The sequence below is a fragment of the Halichoerus grypus genome, chromosome 5 (assembly GCF_964656455.1).
Source record: "Halichoerus grypus chromosome 5, mHalGry1.hap1.1, whole genome shotgun sequence".
In the NCBI taxonomy this organism is placed as follows: domain Eukaryota; kingdom Metazoa; phylum Chordata; class Mammalia; order Carnivora; family Phocidae; genus Halichoerus; species Halichoerus grypus.
This window is the reverse complement of record NC_135716.1, coordinates 124,785,720-124,805,175: the sequence shown is the minus strand read 5'-3', so window position 1 is coordinate 124,805,175 and position 19,456 is coordinate 124,785,720. Positions and strand designations below refer to the sequence as shown.

At 35.5% G+C, this 19,456-nt stretch overlaps 1 protein-coding gene across 1 annotated transcript in view; it reads right to left on the bottom strand.

Moving 5' to 3' along the window:
* Positions 1-13,688, bottom strand: part of PIGK (phosphatidylinositol glycan anchor biosynthesis class K) — a 108,469-nt gene extending 94,781 nt beyond the window's left edge. Inside the window, exons 1-3 of the mRNA XM_078072888.1 lie at positions 13,534-13,688; positions 9,984-10,037; positions 5,733-5,824 (exon numbers count right to left, since the gene is read on the bottom strand). Of these exons, the coding sequence (XP_077929014.1) occupies positions 5,733-5,824; positions 9,984-10,037; positions 13,534-13,626 (239 nt within the window). The 5' untranslated portion in view covers positions 13,627-13,688. The remainder of the gene's footprint in view (positions 1-5,732; positions 5,825-9,983; positions 10,038-13,533) is intronic.
* Positions 13,689-19,456: the final 5,768 nt, after the last annotated feature.

Below are 19,456 nucleotides of genomic sequence, written 5' to 3'. Positions count from 1 at the left end.
TGCTCATCACGATAAGTGTGCTCTTTAATCCCCTTCACCTATTTTACCCATTGCCCTCACCCACCTCCCCTCTGGTAACCAGAATCTGGTTTTTTGTCTCTTTTATTTGTTCATTTGTTTCTTAAATTCCACATATAAGTGAGATCATATGGCATTTGTTCTACTCTGACTCATTTCACTTAACATTATGTCCTTGAGATCTTTCCATGTTCTTGCAAACAGCAAAATTTTATTCTTTTTGATGGCTGAGTAATATTCCGTTGCCTATATACACACCACTTCTTTATCCATTCATCTGTGGATGGACACATGGGCTGCTGCTATTATCTTGGCTATTGTAAATAATGTTGCAATGAACCTCAGGGTGCATATATCTTTCCGAATTAGTGTTTTCGTTTTCTTTGGGTAAACACCCAGTAGTGGAATTACTAGATCATATGGTAATTCTATTTTTAGTTTTTCAAGGAACCTCCATACTGTTTTCCACAGTGGCTGCACCAGGTTGCATTCCCACCAATGGTGCATGAAGCTTTTCTCCACATCCTTGCTAACACTTGTTATTTCCATTTTTTTATCTTAGCCACTGTTACAACTGTGTATCTCACTTGTTGTTTTGATTTGCATTTCCTTGATGATTAGTGAAGTTGAGCATCTTTTCATGTGTCTGCTGGCTATCTGTATGTCTTCTTTGGAAAAAAGTCCGTTCATGTCCTCTGCCCATTTTTAAGAGAGAGAGAGAGAGAGAGAGAGAGAGAGAGTGTGTGTGTGTGTGTGTGTGTGTGTGTGCACCGAGTTGTATGTTCTTTATATATTTTGGGTATTAACCCCTTATCAGATACACCATTTGCAAATATCTTCTCCCATTCAGTAGGTTGCCCTTTGGTTTTGTTGATGGTTTCCTTCACTGTGCAAAAACTTTTTATTTTGGTATAGTCCCAATAGTTTAATTTTGCTTTTGTTTCCCTTGCCAAAGGAAGCATAAATACAAAAATGTCCCTATGGTTGATGTCAAAGAGATTACTGCCTATGTTTTCTTCTAGGAATTTTATGGTTTCAGGTCTCACATCTAGGTCTCTAACCCATTTTGAGTTTGTTTTTATGTATGGCAAAAGAAAGTGGTCCAATTTCATTCTTTTTCACGTAGCTGTCCAGTTTTCCCCCAACACAATTTGTTGACCCTTGATCTTGGGGTTGTGAGCTCAAGCCTCACACTGGGTGTATAGATTACTCAAAAAAAAATATTTAAAAAAAATAAAAATAAATAAAGGGGATATAAATAAGCAGTATTCATAAATATTTCCTTTCTAGCCTAGACCAATTGGTTCCACTTGGCTAGTAGTTTTTAGCATACTATTCATTCATTCATTCATTCAACTCTGTACAGTATACTAAAGAATGTACTGTGAGGATTACAAACACAGTATGAGAACCAGCACTGAAGAAATTAGATCAATACATACAAAAAAAGCCCCATGACAAAAGTATAAATAAAATATTTATGCAAGAAGGACCCAAGAAAGCTCTAGGGAGTGTATAAATTGAATCTGGGCATAGGAAAACTAGATAGAGGGAGGAAGAAAAGAACTATAGGTGGAATGACCAGTGTAAGGCAATGAGAGGCCAATACAGGAACTTACAAGAAGGAAGTGGCTGGAGCATAGGGATTGAAATGAAATTATCAGAATGTCAGATTTGGAACCAGACTACAAAAGCCTTAAGTACTAGCATAGGGAACTTGGAACTTTATTTTGCATAAACTAAGAGTTTATGAATAAGGGGAAATGAAGAAAAAGGTTTAAAACAGGAATATTAATCTTACATAATGATTAAAATATAGAGTAAGGAGGAAAAATGGAGTCAGAAAAGCTGCTGTTGGATTTAACTACAGAAATAGTTTATCAGACAGGGATCATTACAAAAACTCACTCCACCCAATTTGTAGTAGAGCTAAATCATATTGTAAGAAAAATTATGTACACATTTAACTCCATAAAGCTAATCTTATGCACTCAGCCAAAAAAAAAGTAGGGGGGCAGATCTCACCCACCCTAATAGTCAATGCATTTACTCTCCAAAGTAAACATGAGATGGAAGCTCTGATTCTATATCTTCTCAGTCAGTCTCAATCCTGTATGCCTCTTACAGCATGAGCATAATTCTACTCTTAAGAAGATGTACTTTCACATAACATATGCCCTAGTCCTAAGTAAACCACTTCATCAAGTGCTCCACCAAAGAAAAAGAAAACAGTATTCTGCCCTAGCACTTGAGGAAAAACTGGCTGTGTCAGACTTGATGGAAGACAATACTATATTGTACTTTATGTGCTATTTAAGAAACTTTCAAAAATAATTTTGGCTCAATTTTTGTTTCACATACCAATTTTGGGGCCTAACCCCTGCTTTATGCCTTTTCTCTCCCTCATCCTAAGCATTTTAAGCATATTAGAGGTAGCAAAACAGGGATTTAGTCCAAAACATTTATTTGAGGGCAGAAAAATTCCCAAAAAAGTAAAATGTTTAAAGAATTAAAACCAGGCAAATAAAAAAAAAGTACCTGAGGGTGGGTAAGGTTACAGAAAGCATGGACACAAAGTATAAAACATCTGTCTTGCACGGAACTTACGTATAAAAATAATAATAGTATGTCTCTTTATTTTCCCCCATAACCATTAAAATCCGTTCCCGAGTCAACATTTTGAAATAGTATTATTAAGTTCTGACAAACTATTTATTAAAATGTCTTTTATATCATATTAACATTTGTTAAAAACTAAACTAACACAATTTAGGAAAGAGAAGTATTTTTATTTTTAAAGTACAAACTTGTGTTTGCTTTGCCTACCTGACAAAGTATTTCCAAGTCACTTGTTTATTTATCTAATACCTATTAAGAACCTACTATATGTCAGGCACTGTGCTAGATGCTAGAAGTACAAAATGAAATAAAATATCCATATTCCTTTCAAAGAGTTTATAATCTAATGAGGGAGACATACTATAATTCATATAATCATGTTATAATCAAGATGTACACAGGATACCACAGAAACAAAGAAAGGGGTCAGGAAAGGCTTTTTTAAAGAAGTATTAGAGTAAAGTAAATTTGGAAGGTCAGGTATAAATTGAAGCTGTGCTTCCTATACTTGAGTGTGCATCAGAACTACATCTAAACCTGATGTCTAGGCGTCGCTTGAGAGTTAGTGAATTAGAATCACCAGAGGTGGAGCCAAGAAATCTGTATTTTTAACCACAAGAGATTTGGAATCACAGCCAGGTTTTGGCAGAAGTGAGCCAGAAGTACAGACAACCATTCCAGGCAGAGAGAATGGCTCAGTATGGTCAGAACATGTGAAATACAGACAGAAGATCAGAGAGAAATCAGAACAAGAGTAGTGATGTGACTAATGTGACATTTCAAACAGGACCTATGGAACTGATGTGAACTTCCAAAATAAAAGGCAATCACTTGTGTCATGTATTTCAACAAACGATTTGTGAACTGATTTCTTATTGAAGTCTATGGGAAAATTAAATGCAAATCCTTGCATCTCAAGACAAAGGTAAAATGCTCCCTTGAAAATCAAACAAATTAAAAAACAAAACCAAAACAGAGCTCTACTCATAATTTTTATTAAATGTAACAATTATTTTTCTCGGCATACATACCTCAAATATGAACAAAAGTTATAACATTTTTAACTTAAAAATGTTCCATAATGTGTAAAAATAAATTCAAACTGTATTTTGAAATTCAAGCTTTAAAACTAAAAACTGTTCTTAATGATTTTAAGTTTCCAAACTGTTATTTTATAATAATTTTTTACTTCCTAAGAATTTAGCTAGAGATATCTTTATACTTAATTCCAGGTAGGAGTAAAGTAAGACAAGTCACCAATGAGAGGAATATTCACCATAAATAGGCTAAAAGCCAAATTGAATCTTTTATATTGATCTCTGTTTGTAAAATAACAAATGGTTTAAATCCCCAATTCATTCCCCAAAAAAGATGTCATAAACAGAGAGGTAGACAGGCTATCAGGTGAAACAGGAATAAGCTTTTAAAGAACATTCTTCAGAAACCTAGGGGCAAACCTACCAATTATAATATATAAAATACATCCTACAGTTATATTCTATTTCTAAAAAGTCCCTCTAAATCTTACTTAGACCATTTAAACATATCATAATAACCTATAGACCAGACAAAGATTCATTTCCTAAGTGAAAACTATTGCCAAACTGTGCATAGTAACTCCCTGGAGGAGCACATAGGGTATAGAAGCAACAGCAGTTAAAAGCCAAAGGACTAACTACATAGCCCTATTAGAAGAAAACCAATTGACAAATTATAATAACTGGCTAGTTACAAGAATAATACCTGTAAACTTGATATAGCAAAGCATTCTTTCTCAGACTTAATTTAATATACTTTTTAAAATGGTAATATTATTGAGTTGCCTTTAATTTCCAGATGAAATCCAGGAATTAAATTAGAGTTCTTGTCAGCTTCTCAGGCTAACATGATCTATTTACATAGAATGTAATATATCTTTGTTTCCTGAGTCATTCACTGCTTCCTTTCTGCTCCTGCAGCACTTTATACATATCTCTATTTGCTTTTTACTGCGAGGATCTGAATCCTGCAAAGAAGGTACTATTATGACCATGTAGTAGACAAGGAGACAGGCTTAGCATCATGAAGTGACTTAATGAAAATCACCACTAACCCAGATTTCAAACTCAGATCTATCTGGTTGCAAAGTTCTTTCCATTCTGCCTCAAAGGAAGAGAGGAACATTGGACTAAATAAATCAAACCTAAATAAGCGAATTGAATGCAGTTTCTTCTATAACTCTGTTGGTGGTAGCAAAAACAGCTCTATCGTACCTGACAAACCAAATGCAGAGAACATGTATCTGGGTGGAGGCACAGGGGCTTTGCCTCATACCTGAACTCCCTCATGTAATTAGGAAATATCCCACTTTATGAGTCTCCATAGAAGGCAGAGCCCACCCCCATTTATAGAAGCTAAAAATGCCATACAGTCATTCTTCCTGTCACCCCCTGAGCGTGAACACAGGCACTTTAATCTGTGCTCTGCCAATATGACTTTCCCACCAAGGAGTCTAAATTAAGAGCTAGAGACAGTAAGGGGCTGGGCTGGCAAAGGCTGGATTTTGGCAGCGGCAACACTAAGTTTCCCAAGGTAATGGTAGCAGCTATGCAGTAGCAGAGTCCAGCCAGCAATCTGTGGCGGCATTCTTGTCAATGCATGGTTTTATGCCAGCCATTTTCAGATGTCTTTCTTGCTACCTAGTCTAACATGTCCTGACTTAAGTCCATATACAGCCTTCCCAGCAAGTTAGTGAACTAATCAATATGCTTTCAGTAAATTACTTTTCTACTTGAATCAGTCAAAATTGTCTTGTTGCCTGCAATTAAAAACACAGACTGAAGCATTTAATAATTAAGTAAATGACACTAAACAATTATACTTTATCAAATCTTTTCACCTTATAAGGTACTGATTGTTGTTTTATATAATTTGACATTATGGTCTTAAGTAACAGCTATTTTATACATGATGGTATGCTCTAACAAAAATAAAAAAAAAAACCTTCAAATCAGGTTTATCTCTTCCAAAGCAACATAAAAATGCAAAAATAATAACAACTGTCTAAGGGTAATTTTCACTGAAGTTCAGAGTTAAGCTTTATTAAGAATTCTTACCTGTCAGGAATACCTAGCCTCTTGACACTTCTGTAAACAGAGAGAGTATTTGCAACATGCCGATAATTAAACCAGAACCGGGATGTACATACCTAAAGTATTAAAACAAATACATTATTGTTATGAATGAAAATAAGCCACCAACTTACAGAATTATTTCTCTTTAAGTAGGATTTAGAGATGCCTAGAAAAAGAGTATATCATAATATAGGCTTACAAACAGGAAAGCATATAAAGAATTGTCAAAAAAACCAATCTCTCTAGAAAGAGGTCTTTCATAACTGCTATTAAATAAAAAGGCCAGTCAGCTTAAGGGAAACCAAATCTTTGGGGAATTTAATCAAATACTGAACCAACTTAGTTACTCTCAATTTATGTGATTCTATAATGTTCCTAAGTCTAAAAGATTAAATTCTTTAGAATCAAAGGCAATGCCCATAATCTCTTCACAGAATAGAAAATTAACTATCTTGGGTTATATAATGTTCCTTTTACTCTGGATTGCTTCCTAATTCTAGTTATGAAAAACGTTAGATAGATAGATAACATACAAAACACTTTTACATGCACACAAGAGAATACATTATAAAGAAGCTGTTAAACCAAATAAAAAACTAGAAACAATCCAAATAAGTTTTACATTTAAAAAAACAACAACAAACTGATTCCTAAAAATGATACCAAAGGTACTAGGCAAATCTAACACCATGCCTCAAAAAATCAGCCCCCTGGGAAATCCATTCCAAAGGAAGTATACCTACCCCTGAGCACCCTCCCTATCTCCTACCACATGCCTTTGCTGGTCGTAGGTATAATGACAGCTTTGAGAATCACATAAATGTTCCTGCCCCTGCAAATGGAAAGGAACTACAAGATTTTTTTATTAAAATGAATTTTCAACCTGGAATCCAATAAGGAAAAGACTGTAATTTTTGACTACATTAAAATGCAAAATTCCATGTGTCAAAAATACCATAAAGTCCTAAATGAGATAAAACACTTGAAATAGGGGTGCTTGGGTGGCTCAGTCATTAAGCATCTGCCTTTGGCTCAGGTCATGATCCCAGGGTCCTGGGATCGAGCCCCGCATCGGCTCCCTGCTCCGCGGGAGGCCTGCTTCTCCTTCTCCCACTCCCCCTGCTTGTGTTCCCTTTCCAGCTGTCTCTGTCTCTCTCTGTCAAATAAATAAATAAAATCTTTAAAAAAAAAAAAACTTGAAATAGTTATAACTCAATAAGAAAAAATGAACCACCCAATTTTCAAAAAATGGGAAAAGGATGAGACCAACCATTTCATAATAAAGGTATTCAAAATGGACAATAAACTCTTAAAGATGCTCAACTTTTATCATAATTTAAAAAACACAAATCGAATTGAGTATTCAAAAGTCCATGACAATTCATAGTATTGGCAATCATGTGGGGAAATGAATAACTCATATCCTACTGTTGGGAATGTAAACTAATATAAACCTTCTATGAGGATAATTTGCAACATATATCAAGTTTGAATATATATTTATCTTTCGATTTAGCTTATATAAGTACACAAAAATATGTAATCAAGAATTTTCATTATAACATTGCCTGTACTAGCAAAAACTGAAATCAAAAAGCTAGAAATCTACAGATTCCATAACTTAAGCAGAAATAATTTAATTTATATCTGAATTAGTCATAATAAAAATCTGTATATTCAGTGCAATTTACCACACCCAAAAGGCTTTTCTCAGCTATTACAGTATTTAAGCATAAACCTAAGAAACTGCCTTCACTTTCACCAGCAATTTACTAGACATGAAATGAAGGTGGCAAAAGAGAAGGGACCAAGAAATATCAACTTAATATAAATTATTCATATTCTCAAAATGAAATACCAAAAAAAACCAGTTGTAAGACAGCATGTGATATGATCCATTAGTCTTTTTAAAAGGAGGGAGGGGTAGACACAAATGTAATTATATGCATTGGAAATTTCTGAAAGGATGCACAAGAAAATAATAATAGCGATCACAGAGAATAAAAATGGGAATCAAAGAAGGGTACAATGATTTTTCAGTTTATACCCTTCCTCATTGTACTTTTTCTTAACCATGAGTAAGGATTATCATTTTAACTTTTTTTTATTAAACAGGAGCAAAAATGATTTACTCAGCAGATCTTGAAACTAAAACGGAATCCAATTTTCCTTCTATCTCCCTCTGGTGGTGAAAGTTTCTTAGTCACAGTACAATGGCAAAGGGGCATTCCATTTACCTCTGATCATTTAGTCAAGAGTAAAAACAAAGTAATTCAAACTGGTAGAGAAAAACGTATATTTTTAAAATCTGAATTACGTAACATTGAAAAAATGCATGTTTAGTACTTTCAACTTGGCCCTGGTCAAATTTCATGATTTTCCATTTAGAAAGAACAATTCACTAAAGTCTCACTTTACTAAAGTCTGAGTTAATGTGTAAACTATTGTACACAATACGAAACTGCAATTGTGAAATGCTCAGTAATAATTCTTTTTCATCCTCATTTCATTTCTCATCTGAGATTCAAGTTACTGAGGTTGAAGAGGGGCTCAGTTAGAGGTTTTCCAGACAAGGAAAGCTTCAGTGTGTGTGCAGTGTAAGCTAATAGGCTCTTATTCTAAAGGATGAGCCCTTTGGCAATTAGTTGTCGGGACACAGGCAGTTACTCCCTTTTTAAAGAATTCCCATAGAGAGACTAGTTACTGAAGAGCCCTTGGTTTCTGAAGAGCAAGTTATCCTGTGGAACTGGTGGATCGTGGCCTGCCTCCTGATAAGTTTCCCTCTCTTTTAAGTGGTCACCGAAAACTTGTCTCCTTATCTTGAGCAGCTTTTGTTCGATTCCTTCATAAAATCTCTTTTGAGGGGTAGCATATAGGAGTTCTTTGTTGAAGAATAATAAAATGACCCATGAACCCCCTTCCTTTTTCACAAAAATTCACTTCCTTTCCTGCCTCCTTATTTCCTCATTCTTTCTTCCAGTCAACCCTTTTCTACAATTTTTTCATTAAGTCAAATTTATTATATCTCCTAATCATGTAAATGCCATTAAATAAATCCCCAGCAGTGAAACTACTATCCAAATACTTTCCAAGTGCAGGAAAAACAAAATTGATGGCATGTATTCTATTAGGGAAATTAAAAATACAAATTTATAAATCCAGATAAATTAAAATGGTAATTTACACCAAGAAAAAAAAAGGCAAAAGAAAACAATAGGCCAATAAGCAAACCTTACTAAGAATCAAAACAATTCAAATTAAAACAAAATTTAATATGTTACCCAGCAGTCAAAAAGAAATGGCAAAGTTAATAATACACAGTTTTCTTGGAATTAGAAAAAAGAGGTACAGCATTTCTGGAGAGCAATTATGCTCCATAACTTACAAGCCTTATGGCTTAGGAATTTATCCTAAAGAGAAAATCAGTCAAGTTCACAAAGGTGTATGTATAAGGCTGTCCAAGAGTCTTGTTTAAAATAAAATATTTAGAATCTAAATGCCCATGAACGAGAGACTATGGTTCATTCATAAAATACAAAATAATACAGCCTTTGGAAATGATTATGCATCTCCATATTGACAGGGGAAGATCTCCAAAGATATACTGCTATGGGGTTGCAAAATAACAGGTATAAGATGACCCTAGTTACATAAAATCATTTATCTTTATGCTTATATGGGAAGGGAAAGAAGGCCAGAAGAATCAAAATGTTAATTCTGACATGTATGGGACTTGAAGATATTTTCTCTGTCTTCCTTTTTTTTTTTAAATTGAGGGGAGAGTCACCTAAGATAAAATTAATCTGTCCCCTCCTAAACTTTTCCATATAATTTGCATTTTCTATGATGATCATTTCTTTTTGTGGGCAGAAAAAAAAAAGTAAAAAAAAAAAAAAAAAGCCTAAATAGAGAATATCTACAAACTAATATTATATATAAGAAATACAATTACTAGTTTCCATCATTAAAATAATTGTACATTTTATAAGATGCTTCCTTTAACAATAGTATCCCTAGTATACTCTTATGTTTATTTACACATCACCACTTGACAATATACTGAAGGCCAGAATATTAGTTGATATAAAGTCAATTTAAAATATAGTCAAATCAAAATAAGGAATTTGTTATATGAGAAAATAATTTTTTTTTTCAAAAATCTGGTTCACACAAAAGTTCTCAGACACATATCTAATGTGAACAACAACATATACCTTTATAGAACATACTTACCAAAACAGCCCAGTTGTTTGTATGGCCACTTCTAAAGAAATGTTCTGTTTGATCCTACAAATCAAATTTCAAAAACATTAGAAAAGCCACATTTCTGAGAATAAAGACTGATAAAGAACAGTTAAGATTCATGGAGTCTTTAGTTATAACGACAGTAAGTTATCATTATGCAAATTTATAAAGGTTCTAGTATTTAACCTTATAAAGGACAAACATTTTATTTTTTGCTGGGGAGCCCTAGAGGTGGGGGGCTGCTTGTTTTTAAACATTTTTATCTCAAACACAACCAGCTCTTCCTCATATGCTTCTAGTTTTCCATTCAGTCTTCAAATTGTGAATGACTTATTTTCATGCCTTGATTCTCCACATAACAATTAATACCTTTCTTTTTTTTTTTTTTTTTAAAGATTTTATTTATTTTTTGACAGAGAGAGACAGCTACAGAGGTAACACATGCAGGGGGAGTGGGAGAGGGAGAAGCAGGCTTCCTGCCGAGCAGGGAAGTGGGGCTCGATCCCAGGACCCTGGGATCATGACGTGAGCCGAAGGCAGACACTTAACTGAGCCACCCAGGCACCCAATTAATACCCCTTATTGAAGTCTCATTCATTACTTCCTACTCTGTAGTGGATGCTTCCAATTACTTTATTTGAATACATCAATATATTTGATTGAGCACATTCTCTAGCACGCTGCCATGTACCATTTCGCTAATCTGTTAGAAGTCTGAACCATATTTGCCATTGTGGAACATCAGAAAACCTCAACATCCAATAATATCCAGACACCAAAAGAACATGATATTTATTATATATTAAAATAATTGTGAATATGAACCTTAATGACCCCAGATCTGCTATCAAACAGTATTAATTATGAGAAGTCATACTGCCTGGATTGAAATCTGGACCCTATTATTTACTAGCTGTAAAAGCTTAGGAAAGCTTCTCTGTGCCTCCATTTCCCCATCTGTAAAAGAGTAGTAATTATTACCTGACATACAGAAGGTAGGAATGGTGACTGGAACATAGTAATTGCATAACAAATGTTAGCTGTTTTAATTTTCATCTGGCAAGAAAATTTCAGGGAGAATAAAATAAAAAATTCCCTCAAATCTGTTTATCATATGTACATATATATGTATTTTTTAACCTTTCTCAAGAGCTGCCTCGATGCAAAAGAAAACAATGTGCTATAGTGGATAAAGCATTCATTTAAAAATTTGAACATGACTATGAGACTGGGATAAGTCACTTAGCTCTTTAGACTTGACTTTCCTCATGTAGAAAGTAAGATCTGACCCAATAATCTCAAAGGTGCCTTCTAGCTGAAAATTCTTACATCATTAAGACTTTAGTGAAAAATTTGATATGGCAAAACTCTTTTGTGATTGTTTAGACAATATAGGCACTGCAAAATTATTCATTCTATATATAACGAATGGAGCACCTATTATGTGCCAGTTACATGTAATGTACAGTGATACAAAAATCACTAAAAAGCAAGCTGCTTTCTCTCAAGAACCCCAGAGTGCAATAAAGAAGCAAGCAAACATGTCACACGGCAATGTAACATTCATTCATTCATCACATTCATTGGGTGCCATGTGCCAGCCAATGTCCTGAGTGCGCAGAATACAATGATGGGCAAAAATATTCATAGTACTTGCCTCCAAAGAGAACACTATCCAATTTGATAGTCATACATCAAGCAGATGAGGGCAAACTATAAATTCTATACAGAGATAAGATACACAGTATCATGAAAGAATACAATAGATTCCCAGACAGATCTGACCTGACCTGATTCTGGCAGTAGGAAGTAGGAAAGCATCAGCGAAGTTTTCCCTAGAGAAGTGACATTTAGCTTAGGATTCAAAAGATGAAGAGAATAGGGAAGATAATTCCAGACAGAAGGAACATCCACCCTAATGGGAGACAGGAGCTTAAAGGCTTTGAGAAACTAAAAGATTAGCACAACTAGAAGTCAAAGACAGGAAAAGGGCCTTGTTCATGGGTCATAACAAAGATTCTGTTCTTTATCCTTAAGGAAACATTAAGTTGTTTATGGGTGACACGATCTGATTTGCATTTTTAAAAGTTACTCTGACTGCAGCTTGGAAAAGACTGGCAGAAAGAAAGACTTGAGGCAGACCAGCTAGGGAGCTATTGTACTCTTAAGTGAAAGATTAAGGAATCATAGATACTACAAAGCATATATGGATTAGAGCAGATGAATGCTACATTAGCTAAGTGTACATATTACTACAGAGGTAATGCTTTTACTGCATCTTAGTAAAAAGAGAGAAGAAACAAAAGGTTAAAAAAAACAACATGGTTAATGTGAAAAAGCACAGCAACAACATAACTACAAAAAATATAATGGTGTCCAAAATGAAGTATACAAGATAATCCACTAAAATAAAGGAGAAAAATGGCAGAACTTCTATTCCTATTTGTATTACATTAAAAAATATACCTTATAAATGTTGACTATATAGATTAGCAGTAATTCATGGATACAGAGAGAGGGTGCATGTGCCATCTCTTCTAACTGGAGGGTATGTATTCAAAAAGTTTAGAACTCATTGGTCTAAACTCAAGGTACTTAGGTGGTAGAAAGAATGGACTCCAATAAGAAGATCAAAACATGGGCAGACACCAGATTATGATGTTTAGACTTTCCTCTGTATGCAACGGGAAAAGGATTAAATCAGAAGAATAACCTGACTGGGTTTGCCTTTTATGAAGACTAATCTAGCATCTAAGTGAGGGACTTTGGAAGCCTGGGGGTAAACAAGATAGTTCTTGCAATAGTGTAGGCAAGAAATGACCAAGGCCCACCTTATGCCAGTGGAACTGGAAGGGTGAAAGCAATTTTTAAAGTTCAGAACATAGAATTTAGTGATGATCAACACATGAGATAAAAAGAGTTTATTAAAACAAACAAACAAGCAGGTTTCTGACTTAGTAGCAATCCCATAGGAGGTGGGCTAGGCAGAAGATTAAACTTTGGATATAGATTTTCAAATGTCGGCTAACTATCCCGGCCCCCTAGCCAACAGGATATGCAGGCCTGAAAACAGATCTAGACTCCAGTAGAACTGGCCTGAAGTACTGTCAGAGTACTGGATAGAGTAAAAGCTTGATAAAGGGCCAGAACGTCCTGTGAGCCAAAAATAAAACACCGTAGCCATCTGACTCCTATCAAAGGGGAGCAGTGTAGTTTAGTAGTAGGAAAGTAGGTGCTTCACTCCTGTGCTCACATTTCAACTGCTAGGGACTGCACACTCGTCAGAGCAATGGATCAGGTCCTCCCCCGTCTCCTGACATTTGATTCTTTATATACGTCGTTTTAAAAGGGTGAAACAGATCGACACTGTCCTATCCCATCCCCTGTAACAGACACCCTCCCCCACACACAGCCCGGTCAGCCTAGTAAGATGCTGATGCTCCCCTCGGCTGCTGTGAATCGCAATCGGCTGGTGCGCTCACAGCCACGACAGAGCTGTCCTCCCAGGGCCCTGTCGCTCGGAGGGCCTGACTCCTACCTCGATCTGACTAGCGGCCAAGCTGCCGAAGGACAAAAGCAACAACCCTGCCAGGGTAGTCAAACCCTTGCTGAGAAGGCAGGCGGCCACCATGTTTCCCGGCTTCAGCTTCCCGCACCTGGAGGGGCGGAGCGAGTGCCGTAAAGCAGCGCGGCGGGTTTTTGTTTGTGTGTGTTTTTTTTTTTTTTTTGCGACGCAGCCCCACCTCCTTGAGGCCGGCCCTTTACCAGTCTTTAGTAAACAGCACTTGCACAGAGTTCAAGTTCCAGGGATGGATGGGGCATGATAGATGGAAGACTTTGATCCTTTATCTTTAATTGCATTTTCAGTTTTTTATTGTAAAATAGATATAACGTTTAAAAAGTTGTTTGAAAGACGAGGGAGGAAAACTTGTGATCCCGTAAACTTTAAAAGCTATTTCCTATTTTGCATAGCGCTGCCAATTCTTTGCATATATGAAGCTGTGAAGCGGGATGTAGCGGGAAGTGCAAGCCTTTGGGCACAAAAAGATGATTAATTGGATTAAACGGAAAAATGGGTGGATGCTGCAATTAACAGGCTTGGGGGTCTATTATTAAAAGCTTGAACATGGATAAATTGTTTAAATTTTTGTTTCTTCCGTAATTATGGAGCTAAAATTTACTTCAAAGAGAGTCTGAGGATTTGATAAGATCATGTGTATTCGTTCCATTATGTTTATTATATGCATTCAATTTTAAATTATTTTTATCTAGCACTACATAAACATATTTATGCTGCTTCGTGATCTTCATAATTTTAAAATTGAACGGTAACTTGGAATTCCACCCTTTATTGTTGCCTGAGACAAAGTAATTGCCCCTCTACTGGACAATACAACGTTTCCAAGTTTTACTACAAAAATAATATTGTAAAGCAAATCTTTGTGCATTTGTTGAATTACATTCTTTGGATAATTTCCGGTAAGTCAAAAGGTACAAAAATGTTAGTGCCTATCAATAATATCGCTTTCCAAAGTATACACTCACAGTGCCATCAAAATACAACCTAACACCAAATTATACCATTTTTTCCCTCTAAATTCCTTGCTACAAAATGTTACCTCTAGTTTGTTATACTTCAGTTTCCTTGATTGCTGTCAAGATCTGATGTCTTTCCTTGTGTTTATAAACTCTCTTATGTACTCTGATGTACATATTCTGTTCATAGCTTTGTTATACATATGAATTTGAATACCTTTATGAAGTGACCTTAAGCCTTGCCATATTTTATGCTATTGTTTTTCCCAGTCTCTTGTCTCTCTTTCCATTTTGTTTCTTTTGCTATCGTATTTTGTGATGTATTTAATGTTAGGTAGTCAAATTTCAGGTTTTCCCTTGTAAAGCCAAGAAAGCACACTACCAGAGTGTCTTACACCTGAAATGTCACAAGTTCATGCAGGTCTCAGATCAAGTTTTATTTTCTTTTGATTTTATATTTAACTATTCAACTATCTAGAATATATTTCGGTATATGCCATGAGATGTTATGTGAGTTATCTATTGCTGCATAACAAACCACCCAAAACTTTGTAGTGTGTCCATAGCTAGAGAAACAAGGGTGTAGAAATGGAGACATGATTCTAGGGAGCCATTGCTGTAACGATCTACTACTTTTATCAAAATTGGTATTCCATTATCCAACAGGATTTTCTACATAACGCTTACCTTACCGATTGACTCATAATAATTCTCTTATTAAACACCTATCAGAAATAAAGTATTTCGGACTTTCTGTTCTCTTCAGTTAAAATATATGTCTATTTTGGGGCCAGTACCATGTTATTTTAGCCGCTGTTGTTTTTAAATGCTTTAATATTTGGCCATTAGGGCTAACCATTTTAGTATACTTAATTTTTCACAAAAATTCTTTGATTTTTGTGATTTTGCCCGGTAATTTTCCAAGTGAATTTTATGATAATTTTTCCAAGTTACAAGAAGATAATACTTTTGGATTTTAATGGGATAATAGAAAATCTATTAATAAATTTGAGAAAGGCTGATATCTTTATCATATTTAGTCCTTCTTTCTAGAATATGGAACTCTCTCATTTATTTGTGGTTCCTTTTTTAATTTCTCAGTAGAACTTTAAGCCAGAGATATCTAAACCAAGCCACGTCCTAAGCATAGTTAACATTTTTTTTATTGTTAATATTTGTTGTTATTCTTAATGGATTTCTTTTTTCATTGTATAGGAAATACATATATATAATAATTATAAATAGGTAATATCTATAATATTATGTATTCTGATCAGTTATTGCTGATAGGCAGATCATATTTTCTGTCCGAGTACTCTTTCATCATTTTAATAAGAAGTATTTAATTATATTAATAATGAAAATTACTTAAAACTTTTGTTTGACAAATCATTTTGGTTTTTCTAGCTTTTTAATGTTATCCTCAAATTACCTTTTTGTCTCTTCCTTTCCAATATTATTTCTTGTATTTCTTTTTCACAGCTTATATTATGGCTGTGATTATATTATATTATGGCTGAATACTAACTAATAATGTTGATAGCAAGATTTTCTTCTTTCATTTTTGTTTTAAAAGGGATGGTTTTAAGATTTTTCCATTAAGTCTATCATTAGCTGTAGGATTAGAATACTCATTGTCATGTTAAGGAAGTAGATTTCTATTTCTCTTTGTTTTTTCATTGAACCACTCGATTTCAAGTACGGAAGAGAGCCAGCTTCATACCCTAATGTAGGACACACAAACAGTTTTAAGCACCACTCAACATGGGAAATAATTTTTTTATCTGTTAATATGTGAAACAGCATTGTTTAAAATTTGGTTAGAATTGTTAACCATGGATACAGAGAACAGATTGGTGGTTGCCAGAGGCAGGGGGCAGGGGTGGGAAAAAGGAGTAAAAGCATTCAAAAGGTATAAACTTCCACTTGCTATATAAGATAAGTAGATCCTGGAAATGTGATGTTCAGCATGGTGACTCTAGTTAATAATTCTTTTTTTTTTTAAGATTTTATTTATTTATTTGAGAGAGAGAGAATGAGAGAGAGAGCACATGAGAGGGGTTAGGGTCAGAGGGAGAAGCAGACCCCCTGCCGAGCAGGGAGCCCGACGAGGGACTCGATCCCGGGACTCCAGGATCATGACCTGAGCCGAAGGCAGCCGCTTAACCAACTGAGCCACCCAGGCGCCCTCTAGTTAATAATTCTGAGCCCCACCCGCACCCCAGCCTGTCACTTGCCAGACCCTGGAGCACACTGTGTGTCCCACTGGCACCGGAGCAGACAGTGACCTGACGGCCAGCCATGGAGGCGCTCTTGGCGCTGCACTTGGTGCTATTGCTCCTGGCCGGGGACTTGGCAACCTCTTTGGACTCTGAACTCGAGTTTAGCCAGCCTTCAGAATACAGAAACCAAACTGCAATCAGTATAAATTACCAGGATGCCCTAGAGACTTTAGCCCTGTGTGCAGAAAGGACATGTCTGCTTATCCCAGTGAGTGTACTCTGTGCATGAAAATCAGGGAAGGTGGTCATGATATCAAAATAATCCAGAATGAACCGTGTTGATGGAGCAGTTTATAGAAGAGAAATTGGAGAAACCACCTTCAACAGTATGCTAGATGAATTCCATTTTCCCTTTTTCTCTTTCCTTCTTAGCACAGGATTTGTTAGCCCACATTTTCTGAGAGGAGGTGTGCAAGAGAGCTATGTGCAGTGACTGATAATTAAAGAAAACATGAAAAATCCTTCTTTCTTGGCTTTTGCCCCATGAGTGACCCTTATTGCCCAGGTGACTGGTGCACTGCTTTATTTAGCTGGAATAAAATCACATTGTATTAAAAAAAAAAAACAACACAATACTGTATTGTATATTTGAAAGTTGCTAAGAGAGTAGATCTTAAAAGTTTTCATCACAAGGAAAAAACTATACACCTAAAACTATAACAATGTTATGTCAATTATATCTCAATTAAAAAAAATTGTTAACGAGAATCTGCATTTAGACTAGCATTCAATTACTCATTTAGTGAATAATTGACTTAACTTAGCAACTAACAGAGAAAACAAGCATTTGATTATGAGATCAAAATCACACACATCCATAGCGTCTCTAATAAAAGTTTTTATGCATGACCCTCACAGGGAGTTCACCACAGAGTCTATCCATGTTGTTACTATTGTTCTTCAATCAAACAATAACTCAGATTAATTCTGTTGACCATAGTGTTAGATCAGTGTTCATTCTTGCTCTTTTTTATTATCTATGCCCCTACTGTTTCTTCTTTTTTGTTACCTTTTTCTCTCTCCTCCTGTCTGCACCAAGAACACCACTGTGTTATTCTTTCGCTGAGTGAGTATTTATTAAGCACCAGTTACGTGCCAGGCACTGTGCTGGTCACAGGCAATAAGAGAGAAATCAAAAACTGAGCAGTTTGCTGCCCTCATTGGAGCTTACCGTCTAGGGGAGACAGGTATTAACAGTAGAAGCACTTAAACAAATGTTAAAAGTCTAACAAGAGAATTTCTAGTAGGGAACCAGCCTTGTAAGGAAAACCAGAATAGGCTTCCCTGAGGAAATGGACTAGGCTGAAATTAATGAGTTAATGAGGCAGAAATGAAGAAAAGAGCTTTCAAGACAGGAACCAGCTCTTACACAGAACTTATGGAAGAAGGAAGCTTGGATTATTAAAGGAACTTTTTGAACGACCTTATACATGCAGTTCAAAGAACGAAAGAGAGTGCTGCAAGAGCAAACTGCATTGCTAAGCAGGTGTCACATCCCTTCAAAGCCTTGGGGGTCAGGTTGAGGAAAGCCTCAGAATGGCAAAAATCATGCTGGCTTCAATGAGAATGGCTGCAGGTAGAGGATTTGGGAGGCCATGGCTACCATCCAGGCAATGGTAGCTTGGACCAGCGAGGGTGGAGATGATAGAAATTCAATAGAATTTTAAGATCACAACCAACAGAATATAATGATGGATTATATTTAGAAAGCAAGAGAGAGGACAATTTCAAGAATGACTTTTGGATATCAACTTGTACAACCAAATGTTTTGTAGTACCTTTTTTTTTTTTCAACATAAGGATCACAGGAAGTTGACCAGGTTTAGGATTCCTAGACAAGTAAGATCTGGTTTAAATATTTACCCAAAACAATTTGGAAGACGAACTTGCATAAACTTATTATCAATACTTTTGTGGCTACTAAATAAATGTTGTCACAAAATAAAATGTTGGGAAGGATACATTTAATCAGGATCAGAACACGGCCGGGCAGAGAGATTTTGCAATGTGGTTTTTACCATAGAGTTTAATTGCTTCAGGCAAAACTGTTTCCTACAATAATCAGCACCACAAGGATCTGATGTATACAGCACTTCATATCTAACAGTGAAAATGTTTCTTTGGCAAGATAAAATTCAAAAAGGAAATGAGATATTTAATAAAATATAAATAGAAAAAATCAATTAAAATAAAGGAAAAGAGTTTTCTTTCCAGTGTATTTGTATCATTTCCTAGTACTAATTTTGATATTGGACCACCTTCAATTCCATTTCAGTTTGGCTTCAAATACTTTCCCTCCCTCCTTCCAGTGAGCCATTTAATAATAGTTTGTTGTCCTGCTGTAATCAATTTCCATCTCATGACCTTCTCATTAGCTTCAGAACTAACTCATAATAACATTGCTTCAATGTAAGAATAGAGCAATTGCCCTTCAAAGTCTCATTTTTGGAAATCCTGTGTTGTCATTAAAATGCCATAATGACCTGGACAGAAAATCATGTCGAGTGCTTTAGTGATGTAAGACTTGATATCGCATTAGCAGTGTAATCATCTCTTGTCAATCTGGTTCTGTTGGTACAAAGCTAATTGAGAGAGTTCAACTCTCCATGAGCTGAAATTTCCTATAAGTGCAATTGCTTTTGT